We start from the raw sequence: 20,287 nt of genomic DNA on the forward strand, positions 1-20,287 counted from the left end.
CTCATTTTATTAATGGCACATTTGTTGGTATTGGACTAAACTTCCACATATTCTCATTCAGAACAAACAAGAATCAAAGGTGTTTCGTAGAACGTCCAGCTTTTTAGAACTGCAATCTTGTCCTTGAACATTCTGGGGTGAGTGAGCACTTGGTCTTCTCCATTCACGCGATACAGATGGACTGTCCTTACGCTTTTAGCTGCTTGACTATTACATGCTGTCAGAAGCATTTCTGAATTGCATAGGGGCTGAGGCCCATGCAGCTTTGGTACCCTGTCACTGTAAATCTCAGGCATAGACCAGCGAGTGACTATCAGTGCCATCCAGCTGATGTCAGGAAGTGTCTGTCCGCAGAGACCGAACATAATGTGTACTAGGGAGGCCTGGTTAGACATTTATACCCTGAGTTATCCCCCCCCCCCCATGCCCGGCTGGTTTGATTTACAGACCATCTGGGTACCTTCTGGTTCCCCTCGCCTCATGCTGGGCCCCCCCCCCTGTTTTCGTGACCCCTGCGACATCCCTGAATTGAGCCTGAGAAACTTGGTGTGCAAATTCAGTCTGGGTACTGTGTGTTCTCCATACACTGAAATCCGCTATGTTTGTGTGAAGATGTCAGAGACACATAGAAGGACAGACAGACAAACAATGGTGTATACAAAATGCTAATTTCCCCCATCACGCCTTTTTCACAATTAAATAAAATACATTATGGACAGCTACTTGTTATACGTATCAGCATTTAATAGCTTATATATATAGAGTTAACGGTAAAAATTGTATGATACAGTATTATAACCATTATTCAGATTTTGATACAGGTACGGTGGATGCAAGCAAGTACAAAGGGCATACCCCAAGAACTATGTAATGATTAAATTTTCAGAGCTGAAGGAAAGGCCTGACTCTGTGGTATTAATATTGTGTGTTTATTAAGCGATCAGTTTAACCACCATTGTGTATTTGGATTGGAGAAGCCTCAGAAGTGAGAAGAACGCAGCTTTTAAAACCTTGGGAATCCCTAATAGGATTAATTTAAACAACAAAAAAAATAACACCATAGCCATATATACAAGGGGGCAGGTGGGGTGTGTGCAAGAGCGTCTGGCCTTTAGAACATGTAGCCTTTGGAGTAGGGCTGGGCACCCATGCCGGGGGCAGCCGGCTCGGAGGGGTAGGCGGCTCCCTCGTCCAGGTGAGACAGAGGCACGGTGTCCTCCTCATTGACGTAGCGCTCGAACTCGGCCTTGAGGCTGGGCCGCTGATTGTCGGGGAAGGCCAGCGAGATGAGGGCCTCGGGCTCGCACACAAACTTGTAGACGTAGCGCTCGCCAGCTACCTGCGGGGGAACGGACGCAGACGGAGGCTGTTAGAGGACCAGAGGCGGCATGCGATACGAGAGAAAGAGGAACGTCTACACAGAGACAGGTAACGGGTGACAGAGCTACCCGGCCAACTCTCACAAGCAGAGAGATCTCTGCATTTTAACCTTTATACCGCAAATGAACACATCCACCATCTAAAGACTAAAATACGTGGTAATTTCTTGTCATAACAGCACAAACGCACTATAAGAAAGCATTTGTGCTGTTACAAGAAATCGCTGCGCGTATTGCTATATACGGCGAGTGCTTACTTGCGTACCAGTAATTTTCATCCATGCATATGAACTAACGTGCTACAGTGACGTTTCTCTCTGCTTCTCCATACCTTCTGCATGATGCCCTTCTCATAGTAATAGCGCAGAGAGCGGCTCAGCTTGTCATAGTTCATGGCCGGACGGTTCTTCTGCATCCCCCAAAGCCTGGCCACCTGACGGAGAAAGGGAGGACACGCTTTTATGATCGAACAGATGGTGCGAGCCTTCATTTTGGCTTTTGTTTTTGCATTTTCTTTTTTTTTTTTTTTTTTACATTCAGTGCTGCAAGTCGCTTCATGCAGGGCTTAAGTAATTTGAAGTTTCTATGAGATCCACAGAATTACTATTTATAAGTTAATACTCACAGGATTAAAACGGGCAGATGCCAGGCCACGGTGGAATGGGCCCGCACTAACTATTTTCACCACTAGAGGTCGCACCTGATAACATTTTGGCAGGCTTTTCCTCCAAGCAGAGGATACGCGTGAAAGCGGCAGGCATCCGCTTGTTCTTTTCCTCTTTATGTAACTGATCGCCACTTGAATCCAACCATAATGCCACAGAGTGTCCAGAGAGGAGGCCTCGGTGGTTGGCCGTCCCAGGCTACATTTTAAATATAGTCCGCACTGTCGTTACAGTCTCGACCTCTAACTGAACTTCAGCAGCCCCAGAGCCAACAGCAGAGAAATAGACCATTGTGATTCATCCACAACTACAAACACCACCCCGGGCTGCTCTGATAAGCTCCGAAGTTGATGGTTTGAAATAAGTTTCTTTACTAATCTACGTTCATGTCAGAGTTTGGTTTGGGCCCTGCATCCAGAGCAATTATTTTTACCCTAGAGCATCAGAATAGACCCACAAAAATCTTGTCTTAATCTAAATGCACGATACAGCAGAAGCAAAGAATGCATCCGGAAAAAGCTTCTGCTGCTGTATTGTAATTCGATTGTCTTCATTTAAGGGAGGGGACATTGTAGAACAAAACGTGATTCAGTGGTGGAGGGTGGAAGTTATCTAGAGAAAATTAGCCATGACGTTTCAGGCTCTTCTCAAGGAGACAAGCCTTCATTCTATACTGTAAAGTGTTTCCCAATCTGGTCCTCGGAGACCTACAGACTGTCCACGTTTCTGCTCCCTCCCAATTGTGGACTGTCTGGCAGGGAGCACGGAGGGAGCAAAAACACGGACCGACTGTGAGTCCCTGGGGACCGGATTGGGAAACACTGCTGTAAAGAGTCCTGAATAATATATGGACACTAATGGAAGCAAGGCATATGATCTTTAAACACCCACATTTATTGTTGTTTGAAAAGTCAATGTGCTGAATGGAAGCTAAGACACAGCTACTGTGCAGTGCATCCTTGATGCTGCCACTTATCTGCTTTTTAACTGTTTTTTTCCACTCATCATTATGATGCCCATATTATCTTGATAAAGTACCAGTAAGCTGCTTTTCACACAAGTCAACACTGACATGTACTGAATATTTATAGCTTTTTTGTTTTCTATATTAGATACAAGCTCAACAAAGACATTTCTCTTCAAGCCTCGACAGACTGAATTCAGCCTAATTCAGAGGGAAATTCCACCAAAAAACAACAGTAGGATCATTTTATTCATTGACAGACGACAGCCCACAATGTCCACAGGAAATTGTATTACATGCACTGTGAACAGTGAACTTGCACTTTGTTTTCTGAGAGTGGCGACCTTCTGTCAAAACCAGGACACACATCAGCTCAGATTTGTATCGGAAGAGCAAAATGTCTCAAGTGTGAAAGAACAGACCTACTGTGAGGAAACTAGACTCAGACCTTTTTTTTCACTTTGAAAATCTAAATAAAGCATGATGGTGCTGTAAATGTAACCAGAAACATACAGTTTGTAACAAATTACAGAATTCTGCTGGAAAGCCCCTTTATATCATCCTATTCAGTGATTGGCTAGAACCCTTGTGGATCCTGTTGAATGGGACAGGCCAATGTAAGGTCAGTATGTTTCTCCTTGTTTCTGGTATGACCCAGTTAAAATGTGCCGTTTGCAGACAGGATGGACAATGGCATCCAAATGAATTTTCTGGACCAGAAACACGCATGATAAGTGATTAACTGCCTCACTTTCCATTTAGTCACAGGTCAGGCGAAGATAGCTGTACTCACCTCTTCCGGCTCAATGAGCTTGAACTCCATGCCGCGGCCTGTCCAAGCGATGAAGTGAGCGTTGCCTGGGTCGTCTAGCAGGGCCACCAGGAACTGCCACAGCTGTAGGGACCCACGGCGCTGATAGGGGGCGCCATCGCGGAATACACTGCCCGCCTCTTGCTTTACCTCCGCTGTTTGGAATGTTAGAAGATCAAAGTCAGACATTTTAACTAACCCTCATCTGACACCACACATACACACATAGGAAACCAACAGTGGTAATTTAACACAGGAGCATTCATATGAAAACCATTAGAGTCGACACAGATTTTGGCATGTGAGGCTTTCTTAAACAGAAAGCGATATTCCAGCAAAGCAGCGGAGAAATCTGGGTTCATGCTATAACAACCCAACTGGAAGAACATTACTGATCACAGCAAGCAGCTGCCGCACATCGTGTGAATCTACCATGGACTCGCGTCGACCGTGTAAAAACATCCTTCGTTCCTTTGAGTGTGCTATTGAGAATGCATTCCACTCTTCACATAAGGAAACAAAAGCTGCTGAATCAACTAGGTCTTGTGGCACAAGAACTTAAAAGTTTTTTTTTTTTTTTAATTGGTGCGGTTACTTCTCAGGTCCAGGAACAATAGCAGGACAAGCGGAATTTGATCCCAAACAACAAACAGTTTATATTTCGGAAAAAAAAACAGCCAGGCCATTTAGCATCAGACTCCTGTATTTATGATCTTTAAGAGAGAGCACTAATGTATGGCCCTCACTACATTGATTGGACGGCTTGCTCTAATAACCTTTGTGGCGCCATCCATAATGGCTTGAACCTAATAACGCACAGACCTTGGAAATGGAGGGTCAGATCACTGACCAGTACCAGGTACTAGGCACTCCCTCGCTCTCTGCCTTCAGAGGCACTCCCTCGCTCTCTGCCTGCAGAGGCACTCCCTCGCTCTCTGCCTGCAGAGGCACTCCCTCGCTCTCTGCCTTCAGAGGCACTCCCTCGCTCTCTGCCTTCAGAGGCACTCCCTCACTCTCTGCCTGCAGAGGCACTCCCTCGCTCTCTGCCTTCAGAGGCACTCCTTCACTCTGCCTTCAGAGGCACTCCCTCACTCTCTGCCTTCAGAGTCACTCCCTCATTCTCTGCCTTCAGAGGCACTCCCTCGCAGCTCTGCCTTCAGAGTCACTCCCTCGCTCTCTGCCTTCAGAGTCACTCCCTCGCAGCTCTGCCTTCAGAGTCACTCCCTCGCTCTCTGCCTTCAAAGTAAGGTATGAGTGGCCATGCAACGTTAGTGTTAATGCAGTTCACACTCACCTTCAAACTTCTCTGGGACGACGCGGGAGTCATTCTCAAAAGAGTAGCCTAGAGTGAATAAAAAGTGACCAGGTTACAGAGCGGCTAGGAGACGGGCCTGAGGTTGCTGCCTCGACACAGTGAAAGATCTTTTTTGTCTCCTTAAGACATGGAGGTTACTCTCATGGCAGGGAGAACAACCTCGTTCATTTCTGCAGTGGCATTAAGAATCACACCTAGAAGTTTCTGGCATGCTGGTGAACCAGGAAAGGTAGATTATGAGTCAGTACTTCCATGGAGCGTCAGTAACGGGAACAACAACCAAATGGTCAAACACTTGGAGTAGGTATTTATTCTTGGCTACTAACAAACAGGCCTTTCTTCAGTGGCAGTGCTGGGCCCCAGACTGCTTCGACACGGCTGTAACGTGGACCTCACTGCCAGTGGAAACTGTTTCTCAATGGCACTTAGCTAATGGGCGCAGTGAGCCAGTTCATCAGCACCCGAGGCGATGATCTAGCGGGGAAGCTGCCAGCGCTGCCCCTCACAGTCCTGTCCCTTGCCCACCAGCTCTGCCACGGCGACCTACTTCCAGGGACCCGCCTCTTCCACCATTTATTCTCCCACAGACCCCAAAGGAAACAGTATCCTTGACACCAAAATTAAACATCCTCATCTCATTCAGAGAACTCCCAAACTCTACTTGTTTCTTAAAAGCTGAAAAAAAAATGTTCCCTGCCCTGTGAACAAAAAAAAAAAGAATGAAAGGAATAGGACTTCTGTTAAGCATGTAGGAGAATCTACGTATTGTAAAAACTAGATTAATCCAGGGCTTTGAAATGCTGGCAGGCTTGTCTAGATAAGGTCAGTGTTTGCGTAATATCTGCAGTTGTTTTGTCTGAGCACAGGAAGCGCATCCCAGAAGCCTGTCACAGGTCGAATGACACTGAGCACCGCGTCACCCGCTAAAGACGTAGATTTCAAATATCGGATCATGCGATCACTGTAAAGGAAACACAGCAGGCAGGTCGGGATCTGGACAGGTTTACCTTCGTTACCGTGCATGGCGGGGGCATAGCCTTCATTCTGCAGGTACATGGAAGGACATCCCGGCACATCTGTGAAAAGAACAATTTATAACTGTAAAAGACTTTATATACAGCTACTTTAAATGGACTGGACCATACGGCTACCAATAAAGAAAAAGCCTGGAGCTGGCTAGGACCAGAACTCCTGCTTAATGTGATGTTACAAGACTTGGGGCATGTCTATGACGTGAGCAGTGACTGCTCTGAGTGAGACCCTCACATCCCTTCAGAAAGCACCTTCTCTCTCCGCTTTCACAGCCAGAGCTTGGGTGAGAAGAGAACAGAGGTTTATATTTGTAACTATGTCGGTGCCGCAAGGACAAAAGCGGCATTAATCATAATATTGTGTGTCTCGTTATTTTTAGGTCAGGAACATCTTGGTCCGAGCTGCACTCTTTTTGGGTTACGAGTCGCAACGTTTGCCCAAATTTGCTTCACCCAAACTTAACTGTAGTACATTAGCAATGTTCTTGACGGATAAGGAGGCTTTGAAAAATTTGCTTGAATATTAATAAAGAATACAATTATTATTTAAAAAGAACTACAAGATACAATCAAGACTAATAAATGAGTTAAAAATGTTCCAGTCACAATAAACCACTGGAAACCTTGACCTCTCCCCCAGCAGTAATCAAGAGCACCCTTAATAAAAAAAATTAAAAAAAACACAAACGAAAAGCTGCTCAGAGACAGCAGAAAGGTCAAAAAAGAAACGGCTAAACTGTGCAGCCCATCAGAATCACAATAGAATCAAACACACACACACACCATCCAATAGCTACATGAATAGAGTGGCGTGTCTTAGAGCCGACACTGTCCCTTTGGCTTGAGGAATGGTGTGACGTGACTGTAATTAGGCATCATTGAGGAAAATTAAATTCCCTCGGTTACCCGATCACACTGTAAGGTAATACGGATTCTGGCTACCAACAGGAGACTGAGCGTTTTCCACAGCCGGCCCCAAGGGGGCGTGGTTTTCACTGCAGCATTTTTGCAGTGCGGTGGTTTTTTTTTTTTTTTTTTCGTGACCGGCTGCCAGGAAAGAACACTGCGGTGATAAATGTATCATATGCGCTCGCAGCTAAAAGGCTTTGGTGAAGTGGTGCTTTGCATAGAGACAGTCTGGGGGCACGTGGGCAGCAGGGAGGCGACGGCGCTGGTGGTGTTGGGCGAAGGATCGGCATGCCGTAAGACATCAGAGTTCCAAAGACGTCTGGAAGAAGCCATCTCTGCTACACCCTCAATGCCGGCAAACAAACTCCGCACGGCCTTCAGAAGCAAACCTTCCTTAAAACTGCTCTCTTTCTGACAAATAAAAATTTTTGAGGTGCAAACAAACCTAACAAGCACAGATTTTCATTTAAAAGGCGCGCCACCCCAGGCCAGTCTATGAACCAATCATCAGATACAAACTCGTGTACAGTGAGAGCTTCAGCATCCAGCTGTATAATTTAACGTGTACTTCAAAGAGCTCTGAAAGCACTTTCGTACAGTAAGGCCAGATTTTCCCTCTCCAAACACTGCACTCATCTCGTGCCCCTGTTCCCCCACCCTCTTGTTATTGTGCAGCAGGAGTGTGGCTCCGGTTACCGTGGCCACGCTCATTTTTCCATTATGAGTTCATCTGCCTGCAGAAAAGGAAGCCGCCGTTGTAACCCGACACCGGGGAGCTGTCCGCTGGGGTTTCTAGTCTTTCCAGTGCCCTCCATTTTCTCAATGAAATTCCTTTGCCTCCCATTCAAGAGGGAGGGAGGGATGCAGAGTACAGAGCTGCCTCTCAGAAAAACACCGTTACCATCAACTATGGCGCTGAAGGGGCTGAGCAGATGGATGGGAGGCAGCCTCTGGGCCTCGGGAGGCAGCCTCTGGAGGCAGCCTCTGGGCCTCAGGATGCTGAGGGTCCTCTGCTAGACAAGCAGTCCGGTGTGTTCTGTAGCAGACCCGAACACTCAGCCCCGTCGATATAAGACACCGACCCAGGAGTTGACACTGGTTTCATTACTGGTGTCACATGATCCGAGTTCTGAACTTAATTCTGAAGACAAACATAATAGCTTCTATCCGGGCTGCGGATTCAGAACTAATCGCAATGCTCTGATACACGGGGAGAGTAAGCCAGACTCTGTCGAGCTGCATCAGACCCGTCATCAGTGTCTGCTGTGGGCGCAGGCTCCGTAGCTATAAAGCAGCTTAACACTTTAAGGTTCGGGGAGTGGAGATGCCGCGGGCTGACCAGGTATGGAGCCCAATGAGCGGCGGTTCATTATTTAAGTTGGCACTACGTTATCTTCTGAGGTTCTTAGAAGACAATGGAGCAAGATACAGTTTGAGATTGGGGTGGGGGGGCAACTTAATAATTTAAATACTAAATGTCTATTTATTGAAGGGGGGTGAAAGAATCCAAATTGTCCTCCCCTACCTGCTCTTACTCCTAGCTCAACAAGATGCATGTTTGTAATGTGCTATAAGTTATTACTGCACAGGGTTTCAGTACAGAATGGGCAGCGGCTTACCGGGTTCATAGGTGTAGTCGGCGGGCTCCTGCTTGACCATCATGTGGGCGGGGGGGTAGCGCTGGGGGGGCACACCGGTCATGTGACCGGCCCGGTCGTACAGCGGGTCGAGGTACTCCTGCTTAAAGCTCTGCTGCAGGTACGGCATGCAGGGATCCGAGTGCTGCCGATGGTACCCCCCTCCCCCCCCGCCGCCGCCCCCGCCTCCGCCCCCCACCGGGGCGGCATGGCCACGCTGCATGGTCTGGCCCGGGGCTGGGTACTGGGGGCACATCTCTGCAGGAGGCTGCGGGTACTTGGAGCTGGGAAAGATGGGGAGAACTTATGCTTCGCTGCTCTAGTCTGCTCACCTTTCTGTCCTTCAACCCTCCCCAGGAAACCATCGCCTATCGACGGGCCGAAGACAATCCCATGATGCAGCACAAAACGCTGATGTGAGGCTTAAGCTGTCAAAGCCCACGATCAAATTTTACAGGGAGAGAAAAGTAACTTAATAGCACCAGAGGGTTGAATAACAAGTGAAGAGGAAAAAGAACTGCCTTGAAAAGTTGAAGCTCTGATCTAGAAAGGAGCAGATCGTTCCGAAGGAGGCTGTGGGGTGTTTAGGGGTGCTGGGGGAGCTGGCTGCTCCTGGTTACCTGTGCTCCATGGGAAAGCTGTGGCTGTGCAGGGACGGGGTGCCACCTGGGGGATTCATGTACCCCGAGTCGGGCCGAACACCCAGGGCGGGTTTCGGGGAGTAGTGCTGCATTGGAGACATTGGAGTCCCGGGGCTCGAGGTCTTGGGTCCCAAAACTCTCTTCTGCTCATAGGCACTGTAGTGGGGTTAATGAGATAGCAAGGTGAGGTGATGCTATTGTAAGATCTCTGTGGTCCTGCTCAGCTCCAGTGAAGGAGGTCAAGACCACGCGGGCCCAAGGACTCTGTCATTAACTACAGCGAGACGGACAAAATAAAAGCCACAACACTCAGGGTGAGGAACTAAGGCTGCAATGATTATTTATTGTCGTTACTTGACAGACACTTTAACTAAATCAAAAAAGGCTGATTGTATTATTATCGTGCTATATAATAATACAGCAGGACGCCATTTTAAGTGTTGGGCTCAAAGGTACAACAGCAACCTCTCCGTGGGCTTGACCCGGTTTCTGGTTCCCTGCACATGCTGGCGTATCGCGTTACGGCTGTGCAGGGACAGCTCACCTGGCGTAAAGGCACTGCTCCCCACCGGGGTAGCTGAAGCTCTGCTTGTGGCTGCAGGACTGGCTGGGGTCGGAGCCAGGGCTACGGGGCTCCTTCTTGATCTTCACTGGGGGGCTGTGAAATGCTACCGCTGCAGGAGGAAGGGAGGGGGGGGGGGGGCTTCAGTCTTACAGAACTGTCTTTGCTCAAGACCACTGCCAAGATTCAAAGCAAACAGCCCATGGAAAGAAAGAAAAAAAAGCCTCTGGGGAGGAATCCATTGTGAGAAGTAGATTAAACACACACGCACATGCGCGCACATGCACAATCACACACACATACACACACAAACATGACATTCCAGCAGGCTTCTTCAATGAACACCACCACACACCCACTCATTTTCCCAGTACTAGACACAACACGACCGGCCTGCCGTACACGCCCAGCACAGACAAACTTCCCCAGATGATAAACATGTGCTGCCGTCCCGAGGGCCACCCGGGGGCCCCTCGCCATCTTATCTCGAAGGGCTGCCACTCGCTTGTTCTGCCACCGCCTCGCTAAGCAGAAGCTGATCATGAATTATAAAGCAAAGACTGTAGCTGCAAGCTGATAGGAATGAAAAAGAAAGATGGTGCGATCCAGGACATTTGATTTTATTAAGTGGACCAAATGCTCTGTCAGATGGCAGTTCTCATGCCAAGCACCTCGGTTCCCCCCACATATTCCAGATCATTTAACTCTTCCATACTCTTTCCGTCGAGCCCGTCCGCAAAAACCACCCAAAGTGGGAATCCAGACGCAGAGCCGGAGCGATGTTTATTATTCGAGGGGAGGATTTCACCGAGCGTACGGTACAGGATGTTTTTTCGTGCCTGACAGAGTAAACAGCAGCAGCTGTTCACTTACAGCTGGGAAGGCCTGTGTTTATGTGTCGCCCGTGGCGGGTGTAGATCTGACGGGGCAGGCACAGGTGAAATACGAAGCGGGGAAATTGCATCTTTAATTAAAAAAAAAAAAAAAAAAACGCATACTAGCATTCCAGTGACAGGGTACTCGCAAGAAAGGGTAGCCGGCTTTTCTGGAACGGTCCCACAGACGGGAGGAAACGTTAGCTTAGAAACAAGATTAAAGGGATTAGTAAATATTTAACTTTTTTTTTTTCCCTTTTGGGAGGGCCGCGGATTAAAATAAAGTCCCCCTTCTCTCTGGCAAACTGAAATATATAAAGAGCGCCAGAAAATGTGATTTACATTCAAAGTGATTGGGGGTGTGGCTCCCCGTCTTCAGCCTTTGAACGACGCATTAACAGCACGCTGAACAGCACTTCGGAAAAATGCAGCGGCATTCACACACTGTTATCCACGTGGGTGTTTGGGGTGGGGTGGGGGGGGGGGACACAGGGGATATCCTGTAGTTACTGTTTGAGCCCACCCCATTCAAGAATTCCCTGACTGACAGGGTTCAGAGGTTGGAGCTTTCAGAGATTAAGGGGCGACAGTGGCACAGCCCGTGCCCAGGCCTGCTGACAAAGTGAGGGTCGCTACCACCATTGTGTTAAAATGGCGGGGGCTTTTAGGCAATTTAATTTGCCACTCAACTTCCTAGAAGAAAAAGATGATGGCTGTTTTGGCTACGCGTTCCGCGTGTTTGGGTGCAGGGGTTAAATAGCTAGCAAGGTAAAAATCACAGGGAGAAGAGCGGCCAGTCTTGCTCAGTTGGTCCTGAAAAACGATGTATACGTCTGCCTGGCTCTCATTAGCAATTTACCAAGGCTTTCCTGAATAAACTGGCCAATTAATCAAGTGTAGGGACCGAGGGAGGCCACGGTAAAAATGCCTTAACGAGATCACTTCATGGCTATCGCTTCGGAATATGAGTTTGTTCAAAAATACACATCACAGAGAACTATAGAATTGCTCGTCGATGTCCTGGCAACAGCTACGGAGAATTAGAGCACAGGAGACAATTAAAATGCGTCCAGTGAAATAAATGGGGATCCATTTAACACTACAGTAACAAGACAATAAATCCTGAATGAATCGTTTGCCAGGAGTAGCAGGGGAAAAAAAAACGTTTGGGAACTGTGCCACGATGGAGAGAGCATATGACTTTATTTTGGATCCGTGTTTATAACACAGCCCGTACTGTGTAAACAGAAAGCTGAAAGTATATTTCTTCTCCTTCCCATTTCCGTTTTTTATTTGGGCTATTTCTGACCACTGCTTCCAGTTTCTGGACTGTCTTCATGGTGCATTTCACAGCTATATCACTGCCTTTCTACCTTAAGATAGGTTGTGAGGTTTTTTTTTTTTTTTCTCTTCCCCTTGACAACGGTCATGAACTTAACCATGCAGTGTTTAGATAATCCTGGACAGATACTGTACACATTTTAAAGTGACAGAAGTCTGAAAAACACCAGGACGTACATTTATTCTCAGGTTTGGGGAGCCCAGCGAAAAATAAATCTTGATAGTAGCTGTATTGTTTTTGCCTCATCTTTCCAGTTTGGCGTGATTGCCACAAAGGGTTTCCATCAAATCTTACTGCTCATATGTCTGCTTATTCCCCAGGCATGGGGAAATAAAAATTCCAAAGTTCCATTTCAATATATATATATTGAACACACACACACACACACACACACACATTATATATATATATATATATATATATATATATATATATATATATATATATATATATATATATATATATATATATATATATATATATAAAATAATGTAGTGTGTGTGTATTATATGGAGAGATGGATTGCTGTCTACTGGGGTAGTCGTACGTAACAGGCGAGACTGATGCTACAAATTGATGACTTGAAAGAAGCCTTTGCAAACAAAGGAAGGAGAAGCCCGACTCCCAACAAAGAGAAGGGTGGAGGAAAATGGGGGGGGTGTATTTTACATATGTAAATAGTGTTGTCCAGAAAGGGGTGAGAGGTGACGGTCATGGCTGAGTGCTTTAGGAAGTGGAGGGGTCTTTATGGCAGCCTTTGCACCCAACAAATCAACACCCAGCGAATAACCCCAACCCCCAGCCCCCCGCTCACCGCAGAGACAGAAAGCCCGCGTCAGTCCTGCCGGCCCATTTTAGGCCTTTCATTTGCCACTCTTTGAAAAGCAAGCTTTCAATTAAATCACAAACTGGACATATCATAAGAACAGTCTGACCAGGCAGACCAAACTTAAACTCAGGAAACAATGCGAATACAAACATTAGAAAAAATTGTTTTATTATAATCGGCTAGGAGCCAAAGGATATTGAAAAATGAAATTTGTGAAATAACGTGAAATCAGGAAGAAAAATGGCAGGCCTGGCTAGAGCGTTTCAGGGCTGAACGGCCATCTGGATCTTTGATAATCAATCAGCTCTGTGCGCCTGCAGCTGTTTGATGCGCTAGACTCTTATGCAAAGAGCCATCAGTTTGTATCAGACAGTGAATCTGCACTAAACAGCCTGAAAGTGCTGCACGCACAGTACTATACATACATGCCATGGGCCTAGCTGGTTCATCTGCGGATCACATTTATTCCAGGCCCTCATAATCAATGGCAAAAACCAAATAAGTTTATTACTTGTATATTAATGAAAGTATATTGTATATATTGTATCAAGGACCTAGATTTCAGTAGAGACGGTAGGGTCATGTTCCTATCAGTATTGTGGGAGTACTGTGTGCATATTGTTCTTCATTGTCATATGTTGTTTAAGTCTGCAGGGAAGTATGAAAGCAATTATTTAAATGAAGATCTACTTATAAAAATGACAATAAAGCTGTGGAATCCCTGAATCCTATGATTCAGGAGAAGCAGTCATAGCATTCGCTGGCCATCTTGTTGCATAGCAAGAGTGTAAATGGTAACTTAGCCAGGCATCCGTCCTTTTGGCCTCGTAGCCGGTGGGGTGGCGTTTGGGTGCAGTACAGGTTCCGCTTTCAGGTGTAGCAGAACCGACTGAGCAGAACCGACTGGCCTGTTCCATTCAGCTGTATCTGAGGACACTCCCCAGCAAAGATGTTGGCATGGATGCCTATTCACCAGATTCCTGAAATGCCTGCAGTTTCCTCCACAGAAGGCTAATTCCCACCGTGCCCCCAAAACACAGATTGAAAACAGCCATCATATCAACTATGTCACAAGAGTCAGAAAGGTTAAAAAGCAGTGTATTGATTTCTGGGACACCGCGTAATACTCTAGCAGAACAAATAGCGTGTTAGTCCACAGGAGGCCCATTATGGCTTAATGGGAGGACAGAGAAATTACTCAACGTGATTTAAAGTGCAAAAATGCTGATTTTTGACAAACTATGGTTGTGGTATACAGTGACCATTCAGTGCTGATCGAGTATGTAATCATGCTTCCAAAAGAGACTGTATTCTGCCGGAAGCACCCGGAGACAGTATCCCTGTTTATGTTTGTTGATTACCTAAGTAACACAAAACTATTCCTAAACTGGAATAAAAGCACAACAAGATCCATAACTAAAGTTTCTGGTTAATGGAAATATTTTTTTATACCAAGGAGATCTGACTAACAAATAAATCATGGATGCAGATAGTCTCGGCTGGCCAGATGTGTTCTTTAATCAATCCCCCCCAAATATAGTCTTTTAAATCACTGAAGAATGAAGATTAAAGATTTTTTTTTTTCTGTCTAAAGAACATCTGGGACAGAAGCATGTTAATTTGAGAAAGACACATAGAGCAGGAGTTGGCACACAATCTGATGTGTCAGAGGTTTGGGACAAGAATGTTTTGCCTGTAAGCTGGCCAACCGAAAAGATTTGCAACACACAACCACATGCATACATCAGACATGCGGAAATTTTCACCTTAATGAGTTCAAATCCTTCATTCGTGTTTGAGCATTTTTTTTATATATTCAATTTATGAATTTAAAACAGAGGATTCAAAAGTAGCTATAGCTGCTGACATTAATAGCATTAGTTTGGGTAGACGTCTCATTCCACAAGCATCAGATCATCTGCTACTGCCCTGAAATTAATCTACAATGTCAAATTTGCAAATTATCCAAACTATATGTTGTCCCTAACGTTTCCCAAACAGAGGGCTGGCAAGTGTAGAGAGCGGAGGACCCTGTTTGCTCAGGGTGGAGCTGAGCAGGGTGTATGTGTGCGGAATGGGAGGTGGACCCGCATCTGTCACCAAGTTCATGTGATGGGAAGAACATCAGACTTTGCGAATCTCAGAGTTTCACTTCTTTATTCCCAAGACGCCATTGCAAAATGGCCTCAAAAAAATCAGAGGAGCTTCGACAGTTCTGCTTTTTACAGGCAAATTTTACTTTGTTATATGCCGTAGTTTTTTCTGTTCCGTTTTCTTAGTTACATCATGCAAAACTAGCAAAAAAGAAAATTAAAAAGTAAATCAGTGACCAACAAGCCGTCCTACTCTACAGTAGTACAATAGCGTAGAACTGGATATTAGATGGATACAAATAATAAAATTATAAACAACTCATGATAATATCCCAAATGCCTTGAAATCTATTCGCTTCCCCCAACGAAACACAAGAATACTGCTCGTAAGAGTCAGCCAGGACAGCAGCTGCACCCCCCCCCCCCCCAACAAAAGGAAGGCAGCCAGAAACCAGGGCTCAATCCTGGCCAATGCCAAGCTCAAAAAGTGGTATTAACACACATTAACTTATCCTGAGGTATATTTTGATCAGTACCAGGAGTGTCAACAGAAGAACATTTTCATACAACTGTGACTCCTTTGCTTCATTGTGTTTGCATCCTAAATAATTACAATAAGTTTTATTTGGCAAGTTATGTTCTCTACATCCAAGATGCAAAAACACAAATCAGGAAGGTAAATATCACCACCACTGATAAAAACAATAATAATAATACTTCTAGTAATATTCCCCACAACCCGGACCAGAATAAGCAGTTAGAAGATGGATGGATGAACAGCAATAATCATGATCTTTGCAAATATTTCAGTAATAACTATGACTGCGGGGATGAAACAGTAAATGCGGTTCATCGCTGGGCTGACTTTGTTATTCTTGGCTGAGTTTGGTGCAACGACAAAAACTCTACAAGTGAAGTTGCTTCGGCGGCACGACTTGCCAACATCCCGGATTCGTCACTGAGAAATTCACTGTGTTTCAGTGGGTTATGCAGACTATGACATAGGCGGCTCCTGGTGCAAGGGCAACTTGGGGAGGGGTAGAAGGCCATGGTAATTCACCCGATGGAATCCCGACTCCGCACTCCACATCCGTCAGACCCCAATGTAGCACTCCCCTCTGAATCTTTAATGCTCCTCACCATTTCCTTGTTGATTCTGAAATTATATAAAGGCATTCCTGAGCTGATCCTACTCCAGTGGCACAGAAATGGCCGAGGAGCAGGAGAAACAGTCTCTCGAGAGCCTTAACACACTAAAGTTTCACAGGGACATTGGAAAGCAACAAACAAGCCATTATACTTTGGCCTGATACAGCCCAGTAGGCCTCTTTGAGGTGTGGGCAGGACATTCCGTCCCACTTCCTTTGCGACATCCCTAATGTTTGGGGACGGGATCCTAGGGACGCTCCGTCCCACTTCCTTTGCGACATTCCTAACGTTTGGGGACAGGATCCACGGGACGCTCCGTCCCACTTCCTTTGCGACATCATTTAACGTTTGGGGACGGGATCCACAGGACGCTCCGTCCCACTTCCTTTGCGACATCATTTAACGTTTGGGGACGGGATCCACAGGACGCTCCGTCCCACTTCCTTTGCGACATCCCTAATGTTTGGGGACGGGATCCATGGGACGCTCCGTCCCACTTCCTTTGCGACATCCCTAACGTTTGGGGACGGGATCCTAGGGACGCTCCGTCCCACTTCCTTTGCGACATCCCTAACGTTTGGGGACGGGATCCTAGGGACGCTCCGTCTCACTTCCTTTGCGACATCCCTAACGTTTGGGGATGGGATCCACAGGACGCTCCGTCCCACTTCCTTTGCGACATCATTTAACGTTTGGGGACGGGATCCACGGGACACTTCATCCCACTTCCTTTGCGACATCCCTAACGTTTGGGGACGGGATCCTAGGGACGCTCCGTCCCACTTCCTTTGCGACATCCCTAACGTTTGGGGATGGGATCCACGGGACGCTCCGTCCCACTTCCTTTGCGACATTCCTAACGTTTGGGGACAGGATCCACGGGACGCTCCGTCCCACTTCCTTTGCGACATCCCTAACGTTTGGGGATGGGATCCACGGGACACTCCGTCCCATTTCCTTTGCGACATCATTTAACGTTTGGGGATGGGATCCACGGGACACTTCGTCCCACTTCCTTTGCGACGTCCCTAACGTTTGGGGACGGGATCCTAGGGACGCTCCGTCCCACTTCCTTTGCGACATCCCTAACGTTTGGGGACGGGATCCTAGGGACGCTCCGTCTCACTTCCTTTGCGACATCCCTAACGTTTGGGGATGGGATCCACAGGACGCTCCGTCCCACTTCCTTTGCGACATCATTTAACGTTTGGGGACGGGATCCACGGGACACTTCATCCCACTTCCTTTGCGACATCCCTAACGTTTGGGGACGGGATCCTAGGGACGCTCCGTCCCACTTCCTTTGCGACATCCCTAACGTTTGGGGATGGGATCCACGGGACACTCCGTCCCATTTCCTTTGCGACATCATTTAACGTTTGGGGATGGGATCCACGGGACACTTCGTCCCACTTCCTTTGCGACATTCCTAACGTTTGGGGATGGGATCCACGGGACACTTCGTCCCACTTCCTTTGCGACATTCCTAACGTTTGGGGACGGGATCCACGGGACGCTCCGTCCCACTTCCTTTGCGACATCCCTAATGTTTGGATCCCCTTGGTCCACTGGGTCGTGTTGCACTAGGACACATCTGCAGCAGTTAGCGATGGCCTCCTGGACACAAGGGCTGTCTTTATTAAGTACAGATGTGCCAGCAAGTCTCATGTATGCCAAATTTTGTTAATCAGAAACAGGACAAAAAAAAAGCATGCACACACACACACACACGCACACACAAGCCATCCACAGTGAAACGACGTCTGCCATTCGTGACAGTGCTGGACTGTCACTGGCTTGCTTGTGGGGTTAGGTATTGCTCAACACTGGACTGCCTTATTATTTTTAGTTTTCCTCAGTCTGCTGTCGTCTTCTTCTATTTCATACTACCCTACAAAAAAAAAAAAACTCCCTTGACAGGAAAATTTAAGCTCAATAATCCCAACCCAGTTTTGTGCCCCCCCCCCCGCCCCGCCCCGCCCCCACATCCCCTTTAATAAAACACACACAGCTGCCCATTCACTGTGTTGCTTTAAGGCCTCGAAACTCATGAATGGAGAAGCCCTCCTGTAGCCCAGAGTGCCGCTTCAGTCGGTCCCTCACAAACAGCCCATTCATAAAACTGAGCAGATTATGTGCATGTGTGTGTGGAGGCGCGCTGCTAGAGGGGGGAGGTGTGCGGGGCACGCGCATGGCTCGGCGTGTGCATGCGAAACACAGCCAGGCAGACAGAGAGTGAAAACATGCAGATCCGCGTTCACGCAGGCATTCGGCGGCTCCGGACGCGGTCGGCAGAGACGCTCTCAGGGGCCGGGTCGCCTCCTCAGGACGTGTAGTTTCTGGGGGCTCGTTGCATAGCAGTTGTATTTTGGAAAGCTGAGAACAGCAGAGCCACATATTTCTGTTCTCTCAGTTTGGGGGGGGGTGGGGGGTGGGACAACAACTAGGCGGAAGCCAATGATTTAGCCTTGAGACTAGATGGACTGGAGTGGGAGCGAATGAATGGGGGAAAGAAACAAGGAAAACAAGCAGGGGCAGTAAATCAGCAAGGGGAAGTGCAGGACGGCTGTGAATGGCGCTTTCACTGGCCGGGCCTCTCTCCTCTCACTCTCCTCTCACTCTCCTCAAAACTGGAAGCTGAATTTACGGCCCCAGTCTCCTACATAATTAGCACATAGTAGGGCGCTAATCATGCAGCCCACACCGAATAGCGGCCATCCCAGAGAGCCTGGCTCAAGAGGGTGTGGGGCAGACAGACGTGTGTCTGTCTGCCTGCCTGCCTGCCTGCCTTGGTGGGTGGGGGTAGAGAAAAAGAAAACACGGAAGACAGTGAAGGAGGGAATGCATGTGACACGGGAGACTGGATGGTGGATTGACAGGGGCCTCTGGTGGCCCCTCCAGGGGAAAACAACAGGTCACACCAGCCAAGTCTGCCCCAGGGGTACATGCGGGGCCTTCATCTGCAGGACCAGTCCTGAAACCTCACACAAACACTTCTGATGGAGGAAAGAAGTGGAAAGAGAATCTATAATAGAGCAAACTAGTGTTTGCTGCAGCCCAAACCAGGTACACGACCACAAAAACGGCTGAAGCCCAACGGCACCGCCCAGCAGCCCACTCCTGACAGGCAGAAGAAGCAGCAATCTAGATAGATTCACCAGAGCTGCAGGTGTTGTGCAACAGCAGAATGCACCCCCCCAGCCCGTCGCACTGTCCTCCCCTCCCTCGCTGGCAGCGCGAACAAGCGCCAACACCGGCCAACAGGACGAGCCTCTTCTACGCCTGCCCCCATTATGTGCTGGAATGGAAAACGCCGTTTGCCCCAGCATTTGGCCGCTCAGAGAGCAAAGCACAGCGGATCACCTGCAGCTCTGCGTAGGTCCCCGGAAACTGTCACCCGTCCCAGAAAACCACCGCAAATCGAGGGCAAGGCAGTAAGACGCAACATCTGCCGTTGACCTAAAGCACCCTCGTCACCATTTCTTGGGAAACGCTACCAGCTTCTCAGAAGCAAGACAATTCACCACTTAAACAGCTTTTCTTAGAGCTCAGAAATCACTGACCCAGCTCACCAGCTACACTGAGAACCGCTATGTCTGCACCTGTGTTGCACTGATTATTTACTTACTGTGGAATAAGTATATTAATGTGCGAAATGTATTTGATCAGACACACCAGAACAAATTCACAGTACATTAGCTGTGAAACAAAGCTGATTCTAACTGTGTTTGCGAGTGTTATGTGCTGGTTATCACTGCTCTAACAAGGTGCACCGCTAGCTTCAAGGTATCCCTTTTAAAGGGTGCACTTCTAACAGCACCTATATCCAAATGCAACCATAAAAGCATCTTTCCCAAAGCACCGTTAACTAATTGTTAGTTTAATTATCAATTATAAACATTTAAAAAAAAACTGTATAAATGACATTGAAAAGCTACACAAGGCTGTCCCCAGCTTGGATTTTCTGACAATTCAAGCATAAAAAACATCAAACGTGTTTCCAGATATTGGGGCAGGAGCAGCAGCAGAGGCGTTCAGCTCACAAGCGATCGGCTTGTTTACTTCACATTCAGAGATGGGCGTTG

General features: G+C 47.3%; 1 protein-coding gene across 3 annotated transcripts in view; it reads right to left on the reverse strand.

The window, feature by feature from the left end:
* Positions 1 to 722: 722 nt before the first annotated feature.
* Positions 723 to 20,287, reverse strand: part of etv4 (ETS variant transcription factor 4) — a 28,625-nt gene continuing 9,060 nt past the window's right edge. For all 3 annotated transcript variants that reach the window (XM_072712477.1, XM_072712476.1, XM_072712478.1), the window contains 8 exons: positions 9,897 to 10,026; positions 9,332 to 9,508; positions 8,694 to 8,995; positions 6,142 to 6,210; positions 5,114 to 5,161; positions 3,802 to 3,974; positions 1,711 to 1,812; positions 723 to 1,339 (listed from right to left, as the gene is read on the reverse strand). In XM_072712477.1, coding sequence (XP_072568578.1) covers positions 1,112 to 1,339; positions 1,711 to 1,812; positions 3,802 to 3,974; positions 5,114 to 5,161; positions 6,142 to 6,210; positions 8,694 to 8,995; positions 9,332 to 9,508; positions 9,897 to 10,026 — 1,229 coding nt within the window. In that variant the 3' untranslated portion in view covers positions 723 to 1,111. The remainder of the gene's footprint in view (positions 1,340 to 1,710; positions 1,813 to 3,801; positions 3,975 to 5,113; positions 5,162 to 6,141; positions 6,211 to 8,693; positions 8,996 to 9,331; positions 9,509 to 9,896; positions 10,027 to 20,287) is intronic.

The sequence above is a fragment of the Paramormyrops kingsleyae genome, chromosome 5 (genome assembly GCF_048594095.1).
Source record: "Paramormyrops kingsleyae isolate MSU_618 chromosome 5, PKINGS_0.4, whole genome shotgun sequence".
NCBI lineage: Eukaryota > Metazoa > Chordata > Actinopteri > Osteoglossiformes > Mormyridae > Paramormyrops > Paramormyrops kingsleyae.